Source organism: Euleptes europaea, chromosome 6 (assembly GCF_029931775.1).
Source record: "Euleptes europaea isolate rEulEur1 chromosome 6, rEulEur1.hap1, whole genome shotgun sequence".
Lineage (NCBI taxonomy): Eukaryota > Metazoa > Chordata > Lepidosauria > Squamata > Sphaerodactylidae > Euleptes > Euleptes europaea.
In genome coordinates, this window is record NC_079317.1 from 56304514 (window position 1) to 56328181 (window position 23668).

The 23668-nt window shown below is 41.3% G+C and overlaps 2 protein-coding genes across 3 annotated transcripts in view; one reads left to right on the top strand and one right to left on the bottom strand.

Moving 5' to 3' along the window:
* Positions 1-535: 535 nt before the first annotated feature.
* The window catches only part of SLC39A9 (solute carrier family 39 member 9), a 223257-nt gene continuing 200124 nt past the window's right edge, over positions 536-23668 (bottom strand). The window contains exons 2-8 of one of the 2 annotated variants that reach the window (XM_056851416.1): positions 14817-14921; positions 10553-10661; positions 7127-7318; positions 5246-5314; positions 4266-4351; positions 1957-2091; positions 536-1240 (exon numbers count right to left, since the gene is read on the bottom strand). In XM_056851416.1, coding sequence (XP_056707394.1) covers positions 1010-1240; positions 1957-2091; positions 4266-4351; positions 5246-5314; positions 7127-7318; positions 10553-10661; positions 14817-14912 — 918 coding nt within the window. In that variant the 5' untranslated portion in view covers positions 14913-14921 and the 3' untranslated portion in view covers positions 536-1009. Of the gene's footprint in view, positions 1241-1956; positions 2092-4265; positions 4352-5245; positions 5315-7126; positions 7319-10552; positions 10662-14816; positions 14942-23668 lie in introns of those variants that run through there. The other variant, XM_056851415.1, reaches the window with a different exon arrangement.
* ERH (ERH mRNA splicing and mitosis factor) lies at positions 15803-21821 on the top strand. Its single transcript, XM_056851417.1, has 4 exons — positions 15803-15894; positions 18632-18719; positions 20087-20207; positions 21558-21821. The coding sequence occupies exons 1-4, from the start codon at positions 15892-15894 to the stop codon at positions 21658-21660; spliced, it is 315 nt and encodes a 104-aa protein (XP_056707395.1). The 5' UTR covers positions 15803-15891; the 3' UTR covers positions 21661-21821.

A 23668-nucleotide genomic window follows, 5' to 3' on the forward strand; every position in this document is an offset into this window, starting at 1 on the left:
GGCTTGTTTCTTCCCAAAAAAAAAAAAAAAAATGTATTAGCCAAAGGTAGCACACATGCAAAAGCTGACACTGCATTCCAGAGCTGCACTCTTGTCAACACTGAGTCAAAGATTCCAAAAGTGAGACAGAAAGTCTCAGTTCAAACAGCCTCACATCCATTCAGAATGCTTACTTTGCTTCTAATAACGGTAAGCCTTAAGGACTCTGTGCCCACAGCATCTACCTCTGCAAAAACACTTTGTGCTACAGCTGACCAGTATTTAACATTCTCAGCAGAACCAAGCCTTTCCAAATAAATTGGTACCGTATCCATTTCAATAAGCACCAGCTCATCAGAGTTCAGAATAACCTAGCTCTCAGCCGAATGCTGCTGGCTTATTCTACTGTATGGATCATTGCACTCAAGGGGCACAACAAGGTTACCTCCAGGTAACGCAACACAAGATTCCCATCCAGATGCTTAACTAGCAAGACTTATGCTTCCTAAATTGTTCTCAGGCTTTGTCCAAACATTTCTTCACAGTTTATCCAAGATTTGTATCAGATTTATCTTCCCAAGATAGCCTGTGCTATCATTATAACATGTAAAATTTTGAGGAGGTGAACAGGAGTCCCATGTATCTGAAGGCAGCATCCAATGTCAACAGGTCAGCTGTAAATGCTGACACACAGAATACTTTGGTGATTATGATTTCATTGTGAACCACAAAGTTCTTCCCAAATCATCTGCCATGAAATCAATCTAAATTTCAGCTTCCCTGAGAATAGGGCAGGAAGTCATAATTAAAGTTATCTTCAGAAATATTAAGCAGAATTAATATCCGGCTTTCCAAAGTACGGCCTGCTACACTAAAAGCTCTCCCAGAATTCCTCCTTCTGCGGTCATGCTTCTCTCTGACTCCTTACACAGATGGGTTGGTTAACAAGGTAAGAGAGACAATGATAAAAGGGCAGCCAACGCTTGCTGCTCATGTCAGATTGAGGAACAGGTTGCTAGACTTCAGGTCTTTAATGCTGGTGTCCAATGGACAAAATCAGAGGAATCAGGCAGCCCAGGACTAGAGCTGCCACCTCCAGGCGGCTGAGTCCTTTCCCTCCTGCAGCTTCAGCTTTGTGGCTATGGCCCATGCCACCCACCTCCGGGAGGACGTGAACTGTAGCAACATAGAGAAAAGTCCCTGCAGAAAAAAGCATGGCGACTCCAGTGGCGTTGACGTCTGAAAGAGCCTGTTTACTGCTCTGCAAAAGAAGAAGGCAAGGAGAGGAATGAGTCAATAAACAAGACTGGTCCCTTCAATTATGGTTATTACTGATTCTGAGGCAAAAACGTTACTTCCTGAAGACTTCTGCCACTGAAAAACAAAATGACTCTAACAAAGCTAACTTGCTTTATTGTCCCTTCAAGATCTTAATTTTACTGCATATATACCTGTGGATGAAAAAAAAAAGAATATTTACAGTTTGTTGCAGTGACTATTTGGAAAGCGAAGTGCTGGGGACTTTGTGAGCCACAGTCTACTCAGTCAGGGCTCTGCCTCATGTAAGCTTATGCTACAATACATCTGTTAAGCCTTGAAACAGATTGTCTGTTTCACTTTAAAACACACACCTCTACTCCTCTGGAATTTGTCATTATAAAATACAATAATTTATTCCCATTCCAACGACATTCACAAAAGGAACAACCGTCATGCTTGCTAAAGACACAACTTGCATAAAATTCAGTAACCTATTAAGTCAGTCAGAGCACAATTTTTGGCAATTCAGAAGCCATACATAAACTAAATGACTAAGCAGTACCTAATTAACTATAATATACATTCCCCAATATGTACATTCAACTGGCTGGTAAAAGATAAGTGATGAAAGTAAGCACTTGTTGAACTCTCATAAACATCTGCCAGACTTCCCAGCTGTTAATCAATTTAGACAGTTAAATCTCTCCAAACTTTTACCTGACTTAGCCCCAAATAAGTCACCATCGATAAAACAGGTGCTGCTAGTGCAAAAACCAGCAAGTGCTTCCTGATTCGATTCCGTTCAAGACCAGCATGCATAAGAAAAGAGACTAGGCCGAAGGCAGCTGGTGCCTAGAGGAGAAAAATAGTTAATATAAAGATCTTGGCAATTTAAAATTATGTATGAATAACGAACAAGTTGTGATCAACATGTTGGATCCTACAAACTACAATTGCCTCAAAATGGTACTAACTACACTGTAAATATAAGCTAACTACAATCTAACAATCATATTTATTCTTTTCATTAAAAAACTGAGAGTATTCTTACAAGCTTCTACTCTAGCAGGAATGTTTTTCTCTCTTCTTGATAATGCAACGCTTAGCACTACACAAAGCAAAATAGTGTCTTCTGCTGCTACTTCTGTAAGATTTAGGCTTCACTGGAAGCCCCGCATTTTTATTTAAAATGTAGCTTTAACACAGAAATTAGTGTTAACCAGGATGTTTTCCCCTCATTGTTCAACTTCTATGACAGTGAGACTATTCCGTGGCTCAGAAGATACACGTGGCTCTTTGACATGCCACCTGTGGCTCTTCTGGGCACTGTCCCCCAATGTGGCACCTGCCTCAGGTCCCAGGGAAGTGGACAAGGCCCTTGCCTGGTGGGGCTCGAGTCTGGCGGGTGGTCTCCACCCTGAAACAGCTGTTGCCAGAGGAGCAGGTAAGCTGCGAGCCTCCCTGGGGTCCAGGCCTCATGCCAGGAATGAAAGTAAATGCAGCTCCGTGAACCACAGAGTACCACTGCTCTTTGGGAACTCTCCCTCCATTAAGGAAACTGCTATGTACCCGTAGGCCTTTGTGAATACGTTGAGAAAATTATGTTGAGACAAGGAAATGAACTCAAATATTCGTTCACAGGAGACAAAGGCTAACCTCAGAAGGGGAAAAAATCAGATAAATGGAAGTGTCTAGGGAAGGGGGGAAATGTTGGCTAACTTTAATTTCTATATATTTCACAGTTTCTCAAACAACTACCTTTGCAAAAAATTTCCCCATTCATTTAAAATAAGAACTAGACTAACAATTCCACCTTTTAAAGTTGTCACATTTACTGGTAATGGGACCGCACCATTACACTGAGGTCATGTATCATCTTGCCTTTTGGATCATACCCATTTCTTCACCATGGAACAGAGGAAAACTGGCACTGAGCACATAACATTTCTGCTATCACACATGCAAGCATAAACAAGAGCCTTGCTGCATTATCCCAAAGCATGTGTGATCAAAGGCATCAAAGCTGCCCAAATCTAACCACCAATAAATATCATGCTGCCACCCACAGTTCTACTACAGAAAAGCCACTCTTCACAAAACATTTTTCTTAGTTACTCTTTAGTAAGCCAAATGTTTTTCTAAGCCAAACTTTCCTCCTACAGGAAGAACTCCAACTTTCAGACAACTTTTGTTACCCTTTTCCAGTTCTACAATCTCTCTCTCTTTTAATATGAGTTGACAAGAACGACACAAGGTATTCCAAAGTGTGGCCATAGAACAAATACATATAATGGTACTAAGTGTTTTATTTTCAGCCCCTTTGCACATAATTCCTAAATATGTTATTATTTTAAATAATACAAACAAATGTCAATTTGTTTCTTCCACAGAGCAAATGAGTTGAGGTTTTCAGTATGAGAGAGAGATCTTCCTTGGTTACCTATAGCCAACTCACATGCCATCCCAAGTGTGTGAATTCCTGCTGCTTCATCCCATCCTGCGTTTGCAAATATGCCATCTCCTAGACAATTTAACTTTAAAAGCATTATCTGGAAACCTCACCCCCCCCCCCATATCGCTCCCCAATGTTTTCTAAGCTCTGAGTCGCTTGAGCAGGCTGCCCCTCCCACTTTTTAAAGGACACTGAGCTGCTCCCACCATTGTCTCTTTGCTGCAGCAAAAATGCCAGAATATTCGAGGATTCCCCCACACCTTTGAGTTAATTTATGATGCTTTCCAGCATAAGCAGGGAGTCCTACAGACCCCTACCTGACCTGTGGGTGATCTCAATGTGTGGCATTTGTCATTCCCACAGGAGCCTGCTAGTTTATTACTGGGCACTGTACACTTAATGCAAATAGAAATGAAGACTGGCTTGGAAAAATTGCCCAAAACTCTTCTTCAGATACACAGCTCTTGAATCTTAATTTATACTTGTGACAATTTCTCAACTCAAACAAATTACTCCCATCAGTAAATATCATCCATGTGTTAGAAGCCAATAAAGATTCATGTACAGGACTTACCTTATGCAACATAATTGCAACGAACACTATTAGTTGGACGCTGGTCTGAGATGTGGAGGCAGCTGCCCCTAAGGCAACACCATCCGCTTCATAGGGGGATGCGGGGGGTGGGGGAGAGAAACAAAAAACGTGTTAATCTATCCATTAATTATAAGGGCTTTCTGGGATTAAGTCTCATAGTGCACCTACTATAAATCATTATCACACCTTAATTTGCCTTCTCTTGCTCAAAATCACAAATAAATCTAAGATCACTTTGACAGCAGAAAGCAACTTCAACTGACTTATGAACCAATCAATTTCTGCATCAACACGCAAAACAATCATGTCTGCTCCTTATGCCCACAAGAACACCATTGTCCTTATGCATACCAGATTTGTTCCTAGTTTCTTATCTTAAACTGTTAGAAGCTCTCCCATATTAGAACACTGAAATTAGCCAAACAAGCAACTTTTCCTACCATTTCAGTTACGGTCACAATAAAGGCTCTCTTTGCCTCCTGAGAGTTGGGGAGGGGTTGTAATCCTAGTTACGCAAGTCCTATTACTTCCATGGGCTCAGGCTTCATAGGACTGTGCTGTAATCCTTCTAAGGGCTTCTTAGACATGCAGGATCTTCACTATCAGCTCCCCTAACAGTAAGAGCTTCCCCATTCATTCATTCAGCTCAGAGAAAGCTCCCTCATGTCTCCATGGTACACCTAATGTTGATGCAGTGGTAACTGCTTGTGCAGGATTTCCCATGTAACCAACTAGGCATTCCCAAGCACCAAATGTACGCTTTTAACATATATATCCCTGAGGCTCTCTCATCCACACAAAAAGTACAGTAAGCAACATATAGAAGACCTTCCACCTACGAGTAGCGTTGACTACTGGCACCATGACATGTCATTCAAGACAAGTTTAATGTAATCCATGGGCAGGCCCAGGATATCCTGTCTTTTCAGGGAAAAAAGAAGGGGAAAAGAATAATTTACCTGCAGCATGAACAACTAATCCCAGTGTAGTAGTGATTTTGGAATTGCTTGCCCTTGCTGCTTCTGGGTCTGAAATAATTAAGAAATCGTAACCAAATAAGACAAACAAATATGGAGAATATCCTAGAAGAGAAATGTTACATGAGTTGAAGCATAACTTTTCAAATAAAAACAAGCTATAACTCAAACAAGTGAAGCTGTCTTAGATCATTGATTCATCTAGTATTGTCTACTTTGACCGGCAGCAGCTCACCAGCATCTCAGGACCCTTTCCCAACATGGCACTGCATTTATGGAATTCAATCCCCTAAATGGTACCCTTCTATATCTGTCTTCCACCAGCAGGTGAAGACTTCTGTTTTCTCTGGTGTTCCCCCACTGCTTCTCACTGATCCTCATTTGCGTGTCTGTTTTAATTGTTTTGGATCTATATATTTTTACCCTGATCTGGATAGCCTAGGCTAGCCTGCTGTCATCAGGGTCAGCCCTGGTTTGCATTTGGCTGACAGACCACCAAGGAAGTCCAGAGTCAGGATGCAGAGGGCAGTAGTGGCAAACCACCTCTGAATATCTCCTGCCTTGAAAACCTCATGGGGTAGCCATAAGTCTGCTGTAAATTGAAAGGGGAAAAAGTGCTTTTAATTTGTTTTTATGGTTTTATTGTTCACTGCCTTGGGGACCCTATGTTGTGTGGACAGGTGGTCTAAAAGTGTTTTAGATAAAAACAAACACTGGCTGAGATCCTTTAACTGGAGATGCCAGGGACAGAACAAGGGCTTTCTGCTTACAAAGAATAGATACGGTCACTGAGGCATGATGCTGTCTTCAACTAATACCTTATGAACACTTCAGAAATTACTTTGCCTTTCTGATTCTTTTCCCAAGTGCAGCCCCTCATAGAGCACATGGAAGTAATCTTATCTAGATGTAGTCAGGGCATGCACCAGAGTGGCCAGACCTATTTGCCCAGGAAAGGCTGCAGCTGGCTAAACAGTGAGAGCTGGTAAAAAGCCCTCCTGGCCACAGCTGCCACCTAATTATCCAACAGTAGGTCCAAGAGCACCCCCAAACTATGGACCTGTTCCTTCACAGGAACTACAACCCTGTCCAGAAAGGGTGACAGCTTAAGTCCTAGATCAGACCTTCTATTCACTGGAAGCACTTGAGAATTCTGGAATATGATATAGAGCATTCCACATATAAAGCTGTCCCTTTTCAAGGAGCATTAGTTTTCCAACTGCTTTCTCCCCTTCTAGTTTATAATATGGTGAATTTTAGCCAATTCCAATTATAGCATTTTCACAGATCACTAAACTTTAAAGAGTATCTAAAAAAAATTATGCTATACTATCTCAGTATTAGCTTGTTCACTTAGAATTTTTTACTCGTTCTACAACACACCCCAACTATAAACATGGTTTTTATCATATAAGGTTAAAAAAAACTTATCAACTTACTGAAACACTTCTGAAATAAAATCTTGGTTTAAAATGCATTCACTGTGCCCCTTCAACTAATTTCTTACTTGCAACATGCAAATTTTGGAACAAGCATCTCACTGCAAAGCCTTAAGACACCAATTCATACGTGATTGTCTGAACTTTCCTTCAAAACACCACCTTCCTCCCCACTTCTTTTCAGGGTCACTCCAGAACACTCATGAATGTTGGTACTCACTATGTTCAAGATATTATGTAACTGATATACAGCTGACCTCCCCCACCCCACCCCCATAAGGAACCATTTTCATTTTGGCACTCGGTATTGAACAAATTGCTTACTCTTTCTTTAAACAGTGAACACCAGAATGAGCAGTCAGCTATTTGATTATTTCAAGACTCATAATTCACTCTGGTTGCCTGTCAAGAAAGCTTGATTTACCATCTGCCGTGTGTACATGAGAGCTGCCGATCTGATCCACCAGAAGCATGAAGACAAAGCCAAGGACGAGGGAAACTCCAATGTAAGCATGTAATCTTGAATGGTCGAGTTCATGGTCATGCACCACTGGCATTTCTGCTGCTTTCTCAGATTCAGCCACCTTTTGTGTCTCACTGACTGGATGGTGCTTCGCTAAAGGATATAGGACAATTTGGAATTACAACTACAGAAGCCTCAAGAGTCTCAACGTCTAACAATTTTGACAGCCTACGGTCTTCACAGGCATTTTCAGATTTTATGAAGAGATTCACCAGCATAATTTAAAATCTATCCTGAGCTAATTTGGACAAAGACATTTGAGCATGCCAATTTATTGCGGCAATGAAATTTACCCTTATGTTAGTTGCCAACATCACCGCAGTATAAAAGTGCTAAGAAGTAGAAAGTAGGAAAAGTACATTTTCAGTCTTTAGCTTTTAAAATCTTTGTCTTGCAAAAGTGTATTTCGCTATAGTTAATTTTTAGTAACAAATCTTAACCACCAAACCAACTATTAGAAGCCCACAAACTTCACTTATAACACAGCAAAGCAACAGTGCAATCAAATAGGGTTACACTTCAAATCCACTGAAGTCAAACAGTGTGGTTTAGGATGGCACGGTCAGTCTTACAGTGTGGTTTAGGATGGCACGGTCAGTCTTCATTCAGATGCTGAGGTAAAAAAAAAAAGCACACCCCAAAACCACCCTCTGAGAAATAAATTCTTTGCAGATTGTGGTGATTCAGAATTCCTAGACACTCAACAAGCATTACAGGCCAAGTAAGCAGCATTCATTATCATTGGGGAGCCTGATGAAGCACAGCTAAACGCCTCATTGAATGGCTTTCCTTTGCCTGGCTACTTATGGACCATACCTCATTGTGATTTTTGCTTAGCTTAGTCACCTCACAACTGGCCAGCTATAGAGGCAGCTGCACTGAAGCACAAGTATCTACTCCCCCTGTGCCACGTGTTCAAACAACCAGGCACCTAGAATTTTAACCTATCAACCCTGGGAATTAAAGTCTTTATTAAGAAAGCAAAATGCTTTCCCCACATGTAATATTCTGCACCAGATTGTACTTGTTCTGTAGTCTTTAACAAACCTGAAGGCAGACTAGTTTAAACAACATCTCTAGTTAACGGAAAACAGAAAACACAATCTAACACAGGCACTCCATGACAAATTTAGAATTTTGTTAAATATTTCCCACCCTGACCTGGATGGCCCAAGCTAGCCTGATCTCAACAGATCTCAGAAGCTAAGCAGGGTCAGCCCTGGTTAGTACTTGGATGGGAGACCCACCAAGTAATACCAGGGTTACTATGCAGAGGAAGGCAATGGCAAACCACCTCCACTGATCTCTTGCCTTGAAAACCCTATTGGGTTGCCATAAGTCGGCTTCAACGTGACAGCACTTTACACACATACACACACAAATATTTCCCAGTTTTCAGAGGAGTTTCATTTTGCACCAAGGATTAAGCAAGGTGAGGTGTATGTCACATGCAGAACTAAACATATCACAATACACTGCTCCTTCCTTTCTCGATCATGGTAGCACACTAATAGTGCCCTCCTAGTCCAGCTTGGTTCTGAATTAGAGAAAGAGCACTGGGGTGATAGCCCAGCTGTCTAACAGTAGCCTCTTAGAAGGTAGATAGCTATGTAACATGCTTTGTAGCCCAGAATAATAGAACTGATGCTTCTTTTTCTAATCTTTAGAAGGAAAGAAAAGAAGGAGACAGAGCTGGAGAGAGGGCAGGTTGATGAGCAGAACAAGAAAGGGATCAGTTCAGGTTTCTCAAACGCAAATTGCAGGATTCATTTGTATCACATTTCTCTGTTCAAGGGATGTTTTTAAAGCACTTGACTTGTCATGATCTATATAGCCTAACTGCTAGTTAGATGCCTTCCACTTATATACCCATTGTCTTGACATACCATTATCCACAATTTGTTCAGCTGAACCTAGCTACTTAAGGAGAAGAAGAGTTGGTTTTTATATACCGACTTTCTCTACCACTTAAGGGAGAATCAAACCAGCACCCTTCCCCTCCCCACAACAGACACTCTGTGAGGTAGGTGGGGCTGAGAGAGCTCTAAGAGAGCGGTGACTAGCCCAAGAACACCCAGCTGGCTTCGTGTGTAGGAGTGGGGAAACCAACCCAGTTCAGAGTCCACCGCTCATGCAGAGGAGTGGGGAATCAAACCCGGTTCTCCAGATTAGAGTCCACTGCTCCAAACCACCGCTTTTAACCATTATATTATGCTGGCTCTATTAACATCAGAAACATCGTTTTGATCTCAGATCTGCCTTGCAAATACACACAAGCTTTGTGGCAATATTTTCAAAACCAAATTACACCATCTAAGGACATGAATTCCCTCTTACAAATCTTCATTTTCCTCATCTTGAAAGTACTGGCACAGCAGGAATACGTACATAAGATACATCCATAAAACCATCGATCTCGGGCAACTTTAAACACATGGGGAAGTGTCCACTCATTCCAGATGTACAAAGATACTACAGGGTAACTGAACTCATTAAGGTTGAAGAATACTCATAATAGACTTGCAGAAGGCTGAAACAGTTTCATCTACTTCCCCTCCCATTTCTCCAGGTCCATTTAACACCACTTCTTGGTTAAGGGGTTAACAATCACAGAACTGCAAAATCCACCAGCTCAGCATGAGTGGCTCCATAAAACTCCACCATCATCCACAACAGCTGCAATTGTTTGCATGTGAAGTTACAGATCCTTGGTGGCTTAAACGAGGCTGGTGCAGCAGAGTGTCCAACTTGGATGGAAAGGGTTCAACTCCCTACTTTGACTAGAAGCGCACTGGTGACTGTGGGTTAGTCTCACATGAGCCAAACTTGCTAGGCTGTTGTGATGATAAAGCGCAGAGGATGGAGAACCATATCTACCACCTGAAGTTCTTGGAGGAAAGGAAGGATCAAAATGTAACAAGCAAACGAAGGGAGTGGTGGAATCTAAACTGTTTGTCTTTGAACCTCTGTATCACAAACTGTTTCTGACACTCCCGTTTTAAAAAAATTCTGCTATGCAATACATGGATTTGCTGTTCAAGCAAAAAAGACCTAAAGCTCCATTTATTTCACAGAATTCTTTACACGGTTCTTTGCATTCTGATTGTGGTCTATAAAGTACTTAAAAGTAAAAATAGAAAGCGTAAAGTTATCCTACAATCATTGAAATTGAAAGTACTTTGTAATTTATAAACGGAATATGAAGTGACTACAAAAAAGCTTAAGCACAAAAGAACTCTTATGGTAGTTAAAGGTTGGTGCTTCAACAAAAGGTCAACTTTAATTATTCAGAACGCTTTGTACCAGAACAATCAGTTATTCTCTCACCGTCCAAAATATCTTCATAAAGCGCATGTACTCCTTCAGGCACAATGACAGCCAAGGCAGTTCCACAAAGGAGGCCAGCACCAAGGACTGTGACCAACTTTAACCTTTCCTGCAAGTAAACATAAAACAATTAAAGTTTTATACCACCCACAATCCTGTCACATTAAGAAATTTTAGGATGAACATGTTGTTCACTCAAATATCTGTAGGACGCCAATGGCATACATAACTGAAGAACTCTCGACCCACCAACCTAAGTAAAAAGGATCCAGTTGGTTTTTTTTACGTCAAGTCACAGCTGACTTACGGCAACCACGTGGGGTTTTCAAGGCAAGAAAGGTTGGGGGTGGTTTGCCATTGCCTGCCTCTGTGTCATGCCCCTGGTATCCCTTGGAGGTCTCCCATGCAAATACTAGCCAGAGTCAGGACCAAGAGTGTGTGACTGGCCCAAGGTCACCCAGCAAGCTTCCCCGGCGCGAGTGGGGATTTGAACCTGGTTTTCCCAAGTCCTAGTCCGACACCTGAACCACTATACCTGTTGGCTCTTAAAATACTTGACAGAATAAGGTTTGGAGTGGTATTTCATTTAGTGGCCTTTGCCAAATGAGAGGGCAAAGTTCTGAATGTCCACACAAAACTAGGCATTTCACAACATTAATATTCAGTTTTTAAAATGGTTATGTATACTACATGCAGTTATGTAGTCAACCTATGATTACTTACAGCATCAGACATTAATTTACATGTATAGAAATTTTAAAAAACCTTCTCCGTAGCACATTCTCTTAACATTTTTATCCTACCCATCCTCCAAGAAGATCAGGGCAGCATGCCCCATTTTATCTTCACAACAACCCTATGAGGTAGGTTACACAAGAGAATGGTTCAAAGACACTAAATGAGCTTCATGGCAGTGTGGTGATTTGATCATGGACCTCACATATTCTACTACAACACTGTAACCTCTGCTGTCCACAGAACATCTGTTGGCAAAGATCACTCAATATCTGTAAAAAGCCAATGGTACACATGATCCAACTTAACACATCTCCTATAAAAAAATTACCTGGATAAAAAAGCAATCTGAGTCTAAAGATTAGTTGACTCTTACAAAACAGAACCATAACCATTTATCAAACAAATTGAGCTGAACTGAATCCTGATTTTCCATTTAAGAGATAACCATGGGGAGAAATATCTGAGATGAAGCATTATGACACATATAATTTATTTTTTATTGTGGGTTCCTAATAGACTCATTATCACAGGCACTAAAATCCAGGTTGCAGACATTTCTCTCTATATCTAAACCCATTTCTTGTTTGAAAACAAATTCTGTCCTGCATATCTAGGAAAAGAAAAACCAGCCCAAGTATGTTTTTTTAAAAAATTAGACAGATGGAATAATACATAAATGTCTTTAATTAGCCAATCACATATGGAAAATTATTGTTTCCAGGCAAACACCTTATTTAGCTACTCTACAGCTCACATGTATATTCCAGAATGCTGGCAAGAGATTTGTACTGAGCTAAAAGGCTACTGGAGTTCATAACATTACAGAACTTATATCTGAAGATGTATATGTGACTTATCCAGAAACCTGCTCACCTAAGGTGACTCACAAAGTAAAAAACAAGTAACATAAAAACCACAGAATTATGAAAACTAAAACAAGTTCTATCCACTTGCCCTAAGTAGGTTTTATTGCATTATTTAAAGCAAGTTATACAGTATTATGCTCTTGTTTCCAAGTTTAGTACTTACCTCTAACCAATGCTGTCAGTCTGGATAGTTCCACTTAGTAAACTCATTTTACGCCAACTTTAGTTTTTGAGTCATCTTCACGTTGCACTAATCCCACCTTAATGTTTCACTAGCATAGTCAAGATGGCCAAGTTAATTCTGTCCAATTTCTGAGCCAGATGTAACGGAACACATGAAACTGCCTTATACTGAATCAGACCCTTGGTCCATCAAAGTCAGTATTGTTTACTCAGACTGCAGCTACTCTCCAGGGTCTCAGGCAGATGTCTTTCACATCACCTACTTGCCAAGTCCCTTTAAATGGAGTTGCTGGTGATTGAACCTGGGACCGTCTGCATGCCAAGCAGATGCTCTACCACTGAGCTACGGGCCTTCCCCAAAACTGAAAAAGGCAGTTCCAGCAACAGCACCAACCTGCTTAACCAGTCAGTTAACAGAATCCACCATAGGCACCTAATCTAAAGTGGATAATAAAATTTACACAAAGGTACTAGCTTTTCTGAGCAAAGCTGTCAAAGATAGGACATTTTGGAGGACATTGATTCATAGGGTCGCCGTGAGTCGGAAGCGACTTGATGGCACTTAACACACACACTAGCTTTCCTAACCAAAATATTGCCTAAATTCAGCTTTAGGTTGTTTTCCCTTAGCCAGCTGGCCATACTTTAAAATTACCATGCCAACCATGCCATCCTCTGCCTATAAAATTTAGAAGTGTGCTAACGTAGCCCTGACTTTTGGATGTTACAATAGGAAAGTTCCAGTGACAACAGAACAAACATATGGGAAAATCTATAAATTTCAGTATTCAAACATTTTTATATACAGTTGTCTATTTTTACCTCAACTTTTCTGTTTAGTCTACATTTGCATATTTTTACAGCTTTGTTCCCAAAAATTTTGAAGGATTTTGAAATATCTTCTGAACAAAATATTTTATTATGCCACATAATCCCAAGCAATTAAATTTTAATATAAAGCTAAATTACAAATGCGCTCCTTCCAATTGATCAAAATTAGACATTAGGAATAGAAATGTAACAAGACTGCCTTGCTCAAATTTCAAACAGCATAACTATTACTTTATAAAATATCCATCTTAAAAAACCACAGGCTTTAAATACAAAGAAATATATATACAAAAACCTCTCATGTGGATATAGGCACTTAAGAAGAAGGAGAAGAGCTGGTTTTTATATGCTGACTTTCTCTACCACTTAAGGAAGAATCAAAGTGGCTTACAATCACCTTCCCCTCCCCACAACAGACACCCTGTGAGGCAGGTGGGGCTGAGAGAGCATTAAGAGACCTGTGACTAGCCCAAGGTCACCCAGCTGGCTTCATGTGTAGGTGTGGGGAAACAAATCCAGTTCACCAGATTAGCCTCCACTGCTCATGTGGAGGAGTGGGGAATCAAACCAGGTTCTCCAGATTAGAGTCCACCGCTCCAAACCACTACTCTTAACCACTACACCACACTAGCTCTCCATTTTTATTTAAGCTGTTCCATTCAAGTCCTGTCCTTTGTACAATCACCCACAGATCTGAGGTGTGTAGCAATCAGAGGCACCACATCTCTGGAATGTTTTCCTACTGGAAATGGACCTAGCACCTACCTTGTTGTCCTTTAGATGCCCGATAAAGACAATGTTATTAGTCCAGGTTTTTAGTTGTTTTTTGAGGGGGGTCCATTTTCTGGTCCTGTTGTCATTTAACTGTAGTTTTGTTTAGCTGCCCTCATGTTTATGGATATGTGGTTTTCATTTCTGCTTTTGTTCAGTCTTTCAGCTTCTATGTTGCTACTGTTTTTCATTTCCCTATGCTAGTTTGTGTTTTTTGTGATTTAACAATAATGTCCAGTTATTTTAGAGTATTGATTGCCTAGCCATATTGTTTTATGCTGTTTTAAATGTGTTGCAAGCAGTCTCAAGTAGTTCTCTGGAGAGCCAGACAACAGACAATTTAAATAAATTTCCACATGCTTGCCTTTCATATAGACCCTTGTATCTGGTTTAAAACTACATTGCTAACCTTAACACTCCCAAAATAAAATTAATTTGGCAATTTCAGAGAGAATATGCCAGCGATACTCACTCAGTGGCCCAGAAGCCACAAATGGCTCTTTGACAGTCCATCTGGGCCTCTTCTGAGCACTGTGCCCCAATGTGGCACCTAGTCCATGTTTCAGGAAAGCAGGCAAGGCCCTTGCCTGGTGAGGCTTGCAGGGGGTTCCCCACCTTGAAACAGACACCATCAGACGAATATGTAAGCTGCAAGCCTCCCTGAGGTGCAGACCTCATGCTGGGATGGAAGTAAATGTGGCTGTCAGCCAGCCATGGACTAAGTACCACTGGGTTAAAAAAAAAAAACCTACATCCTCCAATGTGACACTCCCCCCACCCACACACACACATACATACCAGTCCCCAACAGAAGACAAACTTTCTACAGCTCTTGTTTCCAATGCAAATAGGCAGTTAGGTAGACGGTTGCTTACCTCAGAGAAATTAACGGCTAAAGGGATGATCCCAGCCACGTAGCAGCCTACCAGCATAGCCAGCGAGAGCAGGCTGATAGACAAAAAGTCGTCCATGGCTGGTTTCTGTTCCTTGCTCAGCTGTTACCCCGGGCCGCTAATTGTCCACTGAAATCGCCGGCGCGGCCCCCGCAGGAGGAGCAAACTTCATGGGCCTCGAGAGCAGCAAGCTGGAGGGCGCGACCTCCTTCCCTCGCCCCAACGCTGGCCACGGCACCTGGGGCCCTCCCCTCCCGAAGGGGCTCTACTTTGCTCCCTCCACTCTCTCCGGGCCTCGCTCCTGAGCGGAAAGGCCTCCGACGAGGTCCTGCACCCGGGATCTGGTCGCCTTCCTTCCCCAAGGAGCTCCAGCAGCAAGCTCTTCCTCGACTGCTACCGGGACAGGCGGAGGGAGAAAAGGAGCTTTGCAGGCGACCGTCGCCTCCTCCCCCTCCGACACGGGAAAACAAGAAAACCGGTCTTTTGGTAACGAACTACAAATCTCAACCAGTAAGAGACGCCAAGGCGTGAAGAGCGCCGGCCTCTGCCTCAACCCCGCGTCTCCCTCAGCCGCCAAACTCTGGCAGATGTTGCCATGAAGGCCAAGTGGCAGCTCCTCCTCACGTTCACTTCCGCTTCCCTCCGTCAACTTCCGGGACACTTGGCACTGAAAGAAAGCGTCCCTCGGGCTGCTCGGGCTTTCCCGCCCTATGTTAAGATGGCGGACAGACATACATGTTGAGTGAGGGAGCCCTCACTAAAGATGGCCGCCACCGATTTGCAGCTGGTCAGTTCACGTTTAACTTCCGTCTCCTCAGAGACCCGTGCGCAAATATGATCTGGTGCGGAGCAGTAATATCGCGAGAAGTGTACTGGTGACGATCCGCCTTTCAGAATTCGGACTTGCAAGAAGAGCAGAATCTCTATGGTGCTTGCAAGAGGCCGGCGGGTTTGGAGGTTTTGTTCGGTATAGTACTTCCGGTGGCCGCGGTGAATTGTGGTCAAAGAGTCGTTGAGGATTTGTGCTTCGCGCCTGAACAAAATACAACGAGTTGCTATGGTAAGAAAAGGAAAAGTCCTCCGGTCTTCTTCTTCTTTTTTTTAGGTTAAAGAATGGCGGGGGTTGGTAGGAGAGGTTGGAGGAAGGTGAAGCGTTTGTTGTAGTGCCGTGATCATCTTCCTCCATTTTAGTCTGTGCTTGGGCCTAAACTGCACGGCGTGGTGGTGGGGGGGGGTCGGTAAACCAGCGTGTTGTGGAAGGAGCGCGCTTCCCCCCCCCCGTAATAACCGTTTTGAAAGCCCTGATAACATTTTTGGAAAATTTCTGTACTCACCCCCACCCCCAAAAAAGGTTCTAAAGGATACAAGGGGAATACTGGTTGGTGCGTGTCCCGCTTCTCGTCTTAGACCGTTGGAGCATGTGAGAATTCTTTGGACGGGCCTCTTCTGCCTGCCGAAGTGTTTTATAGAAGGAACTTGGGAGGTGACTGAGGGTAAAGGCTGGGTTCTTATCGAGATGATAACCTTCTGCTTGGTTTAGGTCACGCTGGGTAGCCGTGTTAGTCTGTCGCCAGCAGTAGAAAAGAGCAAGAGTCCAGTAGCACCTTAAAGACTAACAAAATTTCTGGCATTGTATGAACTTCAGACATTTTACAGTGGGTAGCTGTGTTAGTCTGTCTGCAGTAGTAGAAAAGGGCAAGAGTCCAGTAGCACCTTAAAGACTAACAAAAATATTTTCTGGTAGGGTATGAGCTTTCGTGAGCCACAGCTCACTTCTTCAGATACCCTACCAGAAAATATTTGTGTTAGTCTTTAAGGTGCTGCTGGACTTTTCTACTACTGCAGACATTTTGTTAGTCTTTAAGGTACTACTGGACTCGTGCTCTTGTGCTTGATTTGTACGCTTCTGATTGCAGCTCGAGGCTCATGCGGCTGATACATTTGAGGGTAGCTTTTTGCGCGCAAGCAGTGGTTTGGTATGGATGTGTTCGGCCCAGAACGGGCTTCTCGCCTCAGTGAAACTGAGGCCGAAATTATGCCCTACCTTTATGAAGTATTCCATGCGTTATAGAGTGATCTATGCATGAATATTAGAGACAGGAAACTCGTTTCTTTGAGCATTTTTTGAAAATCAAAATGCTTTTACATCCCCTCCCCCCCCCCCGTTGCCGTTGAACAGTGTTCTTTTTGTGTGGAATACCATTTTAAATTAGCTCCCTGCTTTGCTGTTGTAAGGTCACAGTCTTACAGTATGTGTGTGTATAATCTTCCTGACAAACTAGTTGTCCTGTGTTTTCTGAATTTGGTCTAATGTTTTCTTCCATAGCAAGGAACCTGGGTTTACAATAAAAGGTGTATGCTCAGTGGAGAGTCACAACTGATCTTGGCTTTCTGATGAGCGTGATGCTTTCAGGCTATTTGAATGATCCTTTTTGCTTTTAATTACTGGTTTTTATATATACATGGTTTTTTTAAAGTCGATTTTAATTTTGTAATTGTTTGCTGCCTTGAGGGACCAATTTTGGGCAGAATGGCAGGATATAAATGCTATAAATAAAATAAACTTGATCATGTGTTTCCAGTTACCTGTTTCATTTTTTTAAGACTGTACCAAAAGGTGGGTGCTTTTCAAAAAGTGAGCACGTAAAATGTAATATACAAAGCAACCTTCAGAGTGAAGCTTTGCCTTTAAATAAGACATTTTTCTTAATTTGTTTATTTGTTAATGCTAAAAAGTGAATACCAAAAACGATGCCCTCTGTATTTTTACTTTGTATCTAAATGTTAGCACATCTGCATTTTCACAAATTTTAATGATCTATGTGCTATTCTGACATTCTTCACATAATCCACAGCTTCTTCACATAATCCAAAATTGCATATGTTAAATTTTAGAAGTATGTTACATCTACCATCTTTATGAATGCCCTCAAATTCCTTTATTTTCAGGCCACTATATGTGGATGAAATTGCTTATATGTCTTAGCTATTTTCCAGCTAAAACTTGGGGGGGGGAGGGTTGTATTGCTATTTTTTTAATAAACAAAAACTGTTGACGTGCAACACAATTTCTGCTAACAAAAGATTGAAAATTAACGGTGCGTTCCTAAGCAGAGTTGAAGTCAATGGATTTAGAAGGCTGTAACTGTTTAGGACCGCACTATAAAAGAGGATAGTTGCAACTTCCTAGTGGTTTTCTCAGTCAGCTGTATATTTGCATCTTTTTAATTGTTTCCTCTTGATCATCTAGCCTTATGACTTGCCTTTTTATAGCAGCTTTGTACTTAGAAGGACTCAGGCATGCCTTGTTATTTTCTCTAAGAGTCCATGTGTATATACAGAAGCTTGCAGAATCTTTTGTTCCACATAGAAACCTGTCCTTTTCAAATGTTAGGCCTTCTCTTCCCCTACATTATTTAATTAGTGAACTAATAGATTTCTTAGTGAGCTAATGAATTTACTATACTTTTGAAGTCACAGATCAATAAGATGCTGAATTTTTGAGATTTTTGGTTCTTGCTTGTTTTGTTCATAACCACTTCCATATAAGCTGTAGAAAAAATTCTCTTGAAATTGTGGCATAATATGTTTATCATTTTGAGGAAAAGGCTGATCTTTGTCTTGTAGTCTTTGAAAGCTTTGAGAATGCCAAGAATATTGAATGTGTAGGAACTGAAAACTTGGGAGTGACAGACTGATTTTCCATATGTGTTAATTGTAATTTTTCAGTGTTGCTTGCAAACAACTTAATGTGCTTTCTAAAAATCTGAGTCAACACTGTCTTTATTCTTATACAGTCTCACACAATTTTGCTTGTTCAACCTACCAAACGGCCTGAGGGCAGGACCTATGCTGATTATGAATCCGTGAATGAATGCATGGAAGGTAGGTTCCATTGCTGTGTGTCAAGATATTGCAAGTTACTGCGGTTTAAAAGTATGAAAGGCCAGTTTCCCTTGGCTGTTATTTCTGAAAGCTTTTCTTAGGTCGTTTATGCATGGGTATTTTCACTCATGTTCGCCCCTGGTCTGACTTGGGTTGTTCCTTGGATTTATGCATGAGTTTTCCATCCATTAGAGATGCCTTGTGCCCAGTCTTGCAAATCTCAGGTCTTCCTGTTGCTCTTCTAACCCAATTCGTTGGTCTATCCTGAGATCAGCCCAGGTGAAATCTGCATACATAAGCCAAAGCGCAGGACACAGAATCTTGGGGTCAAGGGTGACGTTTTCTCCCAGTAAGCACCACAGCCAGTTACAAAGCAGCATTTCAAGGGGCGGGGACTCTAATGCTTCCTGCTTTCACTGAGTTCTTGCGAGCACACGCGCAAGAAAGGATTTTAAAATGACTCTTGGGTTTCTCCTCTCCCTCCGTTCCTTTTAGAGAGCTCCAGGGTTTTTTTGCTTCAAAAATGCTTTCTAACACAGCACTTGGGTTTCCTTGGGGGGGAGGGGAAATTGATGTTTTTCTCACAGTAAGCACTAAAGCAAAGTAGAAAAGCAACATTTCAAGGGGCGGGGACTCAGATGCTTCTTGATTTGTGCTTGCTGATTGCTGGTGCATAGCAATTTTTGGATTTTCAACAGAAAAGTGTGGGTCCAGCGAGCAATGAACCCCAGGTAAAACTCCCATGCATGAACAACCTTCGATTGAGCCAGTTGAGACATTGAGGCTTTTATTGGGTTGATGACTTTCTCCTCCTCAGTGCAGGGCTAACCTGGCAATCCAGACGGTGTCACTGTTGTTTGAATGTGGTCTCTTTCTGAGGTTGCACAGCCTTTTCTGTCTCTATATCATGCTATCAGGCATCACTCTCCTGCCTCCCCTACAATCATAGGAAGGCATGTATGAGGACCTGGACTTTCCACCAGGTTAAGATTTCTTTTCCCAGTGTACAACTCTGTTGAACGCATGCAAGTTGAGAAACTGCTAGACTGCTGCAATACTGGGTGGAGGTGTTGTTCGTGTAAGTGTCTTCAGTGGACCTTGGGATATCGATCTAAACCCTTAAGATACTTTCCCCATTTCAGTTTTTTAATTTACATTTCATATAGAATTATGAAGAAACCCTTATGGTGCTGTAACTCTTTTGCAAGTTTTTGTTAAAAAGCTGAACATACCATTTTCAGGCTGATCCTATAACCTCAGTTTGCTTCTGTACTAATTTCCTTCATGTGAGATTGTTAACAGCTGAATTCTCTAACAAAGTCCCCTTGAATTTCTAATGTTGATGATGAAAGTTCTTTTTCTCTTAGGAGTCTGTAAAATGTATGAAGAACACCTGAAGAGAATGAATCCCAACAGCCCTTCAATCACGTATGATATTAGCCAGTTATTTGATTTCATTGATGATTTGGCTGATCTCAGCTGCCTTGTGTAAGTACTTTGAAGGCTGTTTTCTTTAGCCCCTATTGAGCATAAGCCTTGCCTGTTCTGTTAGAAGCTTTAGGTGTTTTGCATTAGATGCACATTTATATCAAACAATACTTAAAATGTGGCACACTTGCCCATTTAAAAATTGTACCTAGTACTTTCAGTACTGTTAATTTTCTGCTAGATTACTACTCTTGTAAATTGCAATAGATTCTTGTAGAATCAAAGCTTGATATTTTTAGGGGTGATTGTGAACCTAAAATGGAGCTCTTAGAGCACATTTCAGGGGTGGGGGGGAAGCTCCATAGGAGCTTTCTACATATGAACGTTGGCTCAGAAACTAGTGAAACCTGTTTATGCAAATTTGCTTTTGATTTTAGCAGCAGGCCACCAGGGGGCATACTTTGAGCAACGTATTTTATGTTTCAATGCTGTAGAAATCCAAATGGTGATTTTACCACTGCCTTTTCCATGGTATATTGTTGAGGAATAATTAATTGTACAGAAATGTTATTGGGTATGGCTGTGTTTTAGGAACCTTTAAGGAACTGTTTATTACCTTGCATTTCTTGAGTTGTAGAGGCAATACAGGTTAATTGGCTTTGATACATAATAGAGTAGGACTGTCCTGATGGCCTTGTGAAATATACATTATTTGGCTTCTGCAAGTTGTTTTTAATGTGTATTCTATGGTGTCATTTTAAAGCTGTTTTGATATTAATTACTTTAGCTGAGGAAAGTAGGATACCAGTTCTAAAGTATTGTTCCAGTTCAGAAAACTGTAGTTAGGTATTGTTGTAAGATATGGGGAGGATTACAGTTAGCAGTGGAGTAGCTCTATTAACAGCAAAGTCCTAGGTAAAAAGGTAGAGGTAGTCTCCTGTGCAAGCATCGGGTCATTACTGACCCATGGGATGGCATCACATCACAACATTTACTAGGCAGACTGTGTTTACGGGATGGTTTTCCATTGCCGTCCCCAGTCGTCTACACTTTACCCCCAGAAAGCTGGGTACTCATTTTACTGACCTCGGAAGGATGGAAGGCTGAGTCAACCTTGAGCCGGCTACCTGAAACCGACTTTCGTCAGGATTGAACTCAGGTTGTAAGCAGAGCTTTGACTGCAGTACTGCTTACTGTTCTTCGCCATGGGTAGCAAAGCCCTAGCTGGATTGAAATCAATACCTGTTTCTTATAGTCTGATGCCTACAAAGCTCAAACAGCCCACTGGTGTGTTTTAAACCACTGTTTTTGGAAACTTGTGTGATTTTTCCGTACCAAGATGTTAAAGCTTTTTGATTTTAAGAAATCTTTAGAATAGCAATATTAATTGATCTTTTCTTTCTTCTTTAGCTATCGTGCTGATACTCAGACATACCAGCCCTACAATAAAGACTGGATAAAGGAGAAGATCTATGTCCTCCTCCGCAGACAAGCTCAGCAAGCAAGCAAATAATGATACTACAGTGAAGGGGCTGGGGGGGTGTTGGACAACAGGTGTGTACAGCGTGCTGTAGTGAAAGTTTTGTATTATAGTTCTCCTGTTCATTCCTGTTTGTCTGTATCTGGGATTGAGTCTATTAGAATTGCAAAAGACTTGTTCAGCTTGAATTTTTAAGGAAGAAAGGAATCGTTTTTTGCAGGCATTTAGTTTTTTTCTCTGATTCAGTAACAATTTTGTGTTGTTCAAATTCACAGGATTGTTCACATCTGCTCATCATACTTGCTTTTCAATGTTATCATTTGGATGCAGTAAGTTGTAGAGGAGAATGAAATAAATGATCTTTAGTTAAATATGTTGAGTGGTGGGTTTCCTGTTCTAATACATGTGGCCAGCTTGTTCTGAGAACAACTTAACGCTTGTATATTGACTGGCTTATGAAAGTTTCCAAGCTGCTGTTTCACGATGCATCATGGCAATGGATAAGTAAACTAGATTAAACTTCTTAGACTGCTGTAAATTTCCTTCTGAGAGATGGAGGGGGAGGGAATAGTGCTTTATAAACTGTTGCAATCAAAGTACTAATAATCTGATCATTGATATTTTTAACATTCTGAAGCAAGTGATTCCTCACACCACAACCCAGCTAGCCAGTACAGTCTCAATATGCTGTCAGACATAATAAGGAAAGGAGGAGTAGAAATATCAACATCTTTGAGTGGGCTTAGAAGTGTTTAGGTTGTCTAAGGCTGTAATTGCCATGTGCATAATCAAGGTACTTTAAATGTTAATAGCAGAGGTTTGTGGTACTGGAAACATGGTACATGCTTGAAGAACATAAGAAAACCCATGCTGGATCAGACTAAATGCCCATGTAGTCCCAACATCCTGTTCCCCACAGTGGCAGGCAGAAGAAAGGAATCAAGGAGTTCAATAAGTCCTTTATTGTTACTTCCTGATTCCTACATGTTTCACCTGTGGCTTCGTCAGGGGATCTATCGTTGCATAAGTCTCCAGTCTCACCTTGGCCCCTCAGTGGCCAGCCATGCAACCCCACAAGCAGGATATGAAAGCAGCGGCTTCCTCTCATTGTCCTCTGCCTCACACAATACAACTAATCAGATATTTAAAGATACTGTATGGTTCAGTTGAGTAAGCACTGATTAGTTGATGACTGACACTAAAATCTAAAATATGTCCTGTGATGAGGAAGAGAGAATGAGAACACAACTGGCTGTGCATCTGGGCCCCTATTCAATATAGTATCCACTGTCAAAAAGGCAATCTGCTTTTTAAATTAAATGATGCTTTTTTCCTATGTTAATCTCTTTAAGGGCTTAGCATTAGTTAAGGTGTGAGGATGCCAGTACAACAGTGATCATTCAGTATTCTGTTCTCCAATCTTATAATTAGAAGAGTTTATTTCCTCCTTGTTAACCCACACAATCATGAACTGATCTAACACTGGAAATACTATCTCTAGTCAAATACTTGTTTCCATCCTTGTGATCTGGCTGTCAAAAGATTCTCAGTTCCAAAAAAATTTTGCCTCCAGTTTGTAGTTAAGTATCCAGAGACAAATTCCATCTACTCTGCTCTCTGCTTGTGTGAGAATCTCTCAACTATATGTTCACGATTTTAAATCTGATAACAATTAGGAACCTTCAATAATCAAATCTGATGTACGGTGAAACAAAGAGCTTCACTAAAGTAACTCTTTAGTAATACAAGAAGCTTTCTCAAGGATTTTGCAATATTTCTGTGTGTGGTACATAAGTATCATCACATTCAACTCCATCTAAGTAAAGGCATTTAGTTAGCATATCTGAATGGTTGTTTACAGTATGGTGGAAAAGAAATAAGGTTATGTAAATCTGGCTACTTTACATAAATACATCCTAATTACAGAATGTGGGTTGTTTTGCCTAGTTTGCATTCCAGGAATGCGTCTTCTATGTAAGGGTAAAATTGGGCATTTTTACTGATCGTGCTAAGTTGGAGGAAGACATGGCATAGGATCCAG

What these genes read in the sequence shown, in the direction of transcription:
- ERH (XM_056851417.1), top strand. An exon ending in CGTGAATGAATGCATGGAAG is followed by an intron (nt 18,720 to 20,086) that starts GTAGGTTCCATT and finishes TTTTTCTCTTAG; the next exon opens with GAGTCTGTAAAATGTATGAA. An exon ending in GCTGATCTCAGCTGCCTTGT is followed by an intron (nt 20,208 to 21,557) that starts GTAAGTACTTTG and finishes TTTCTTCTTTAG; the next exon opens with CTATCGTGCTGATACTCAGA.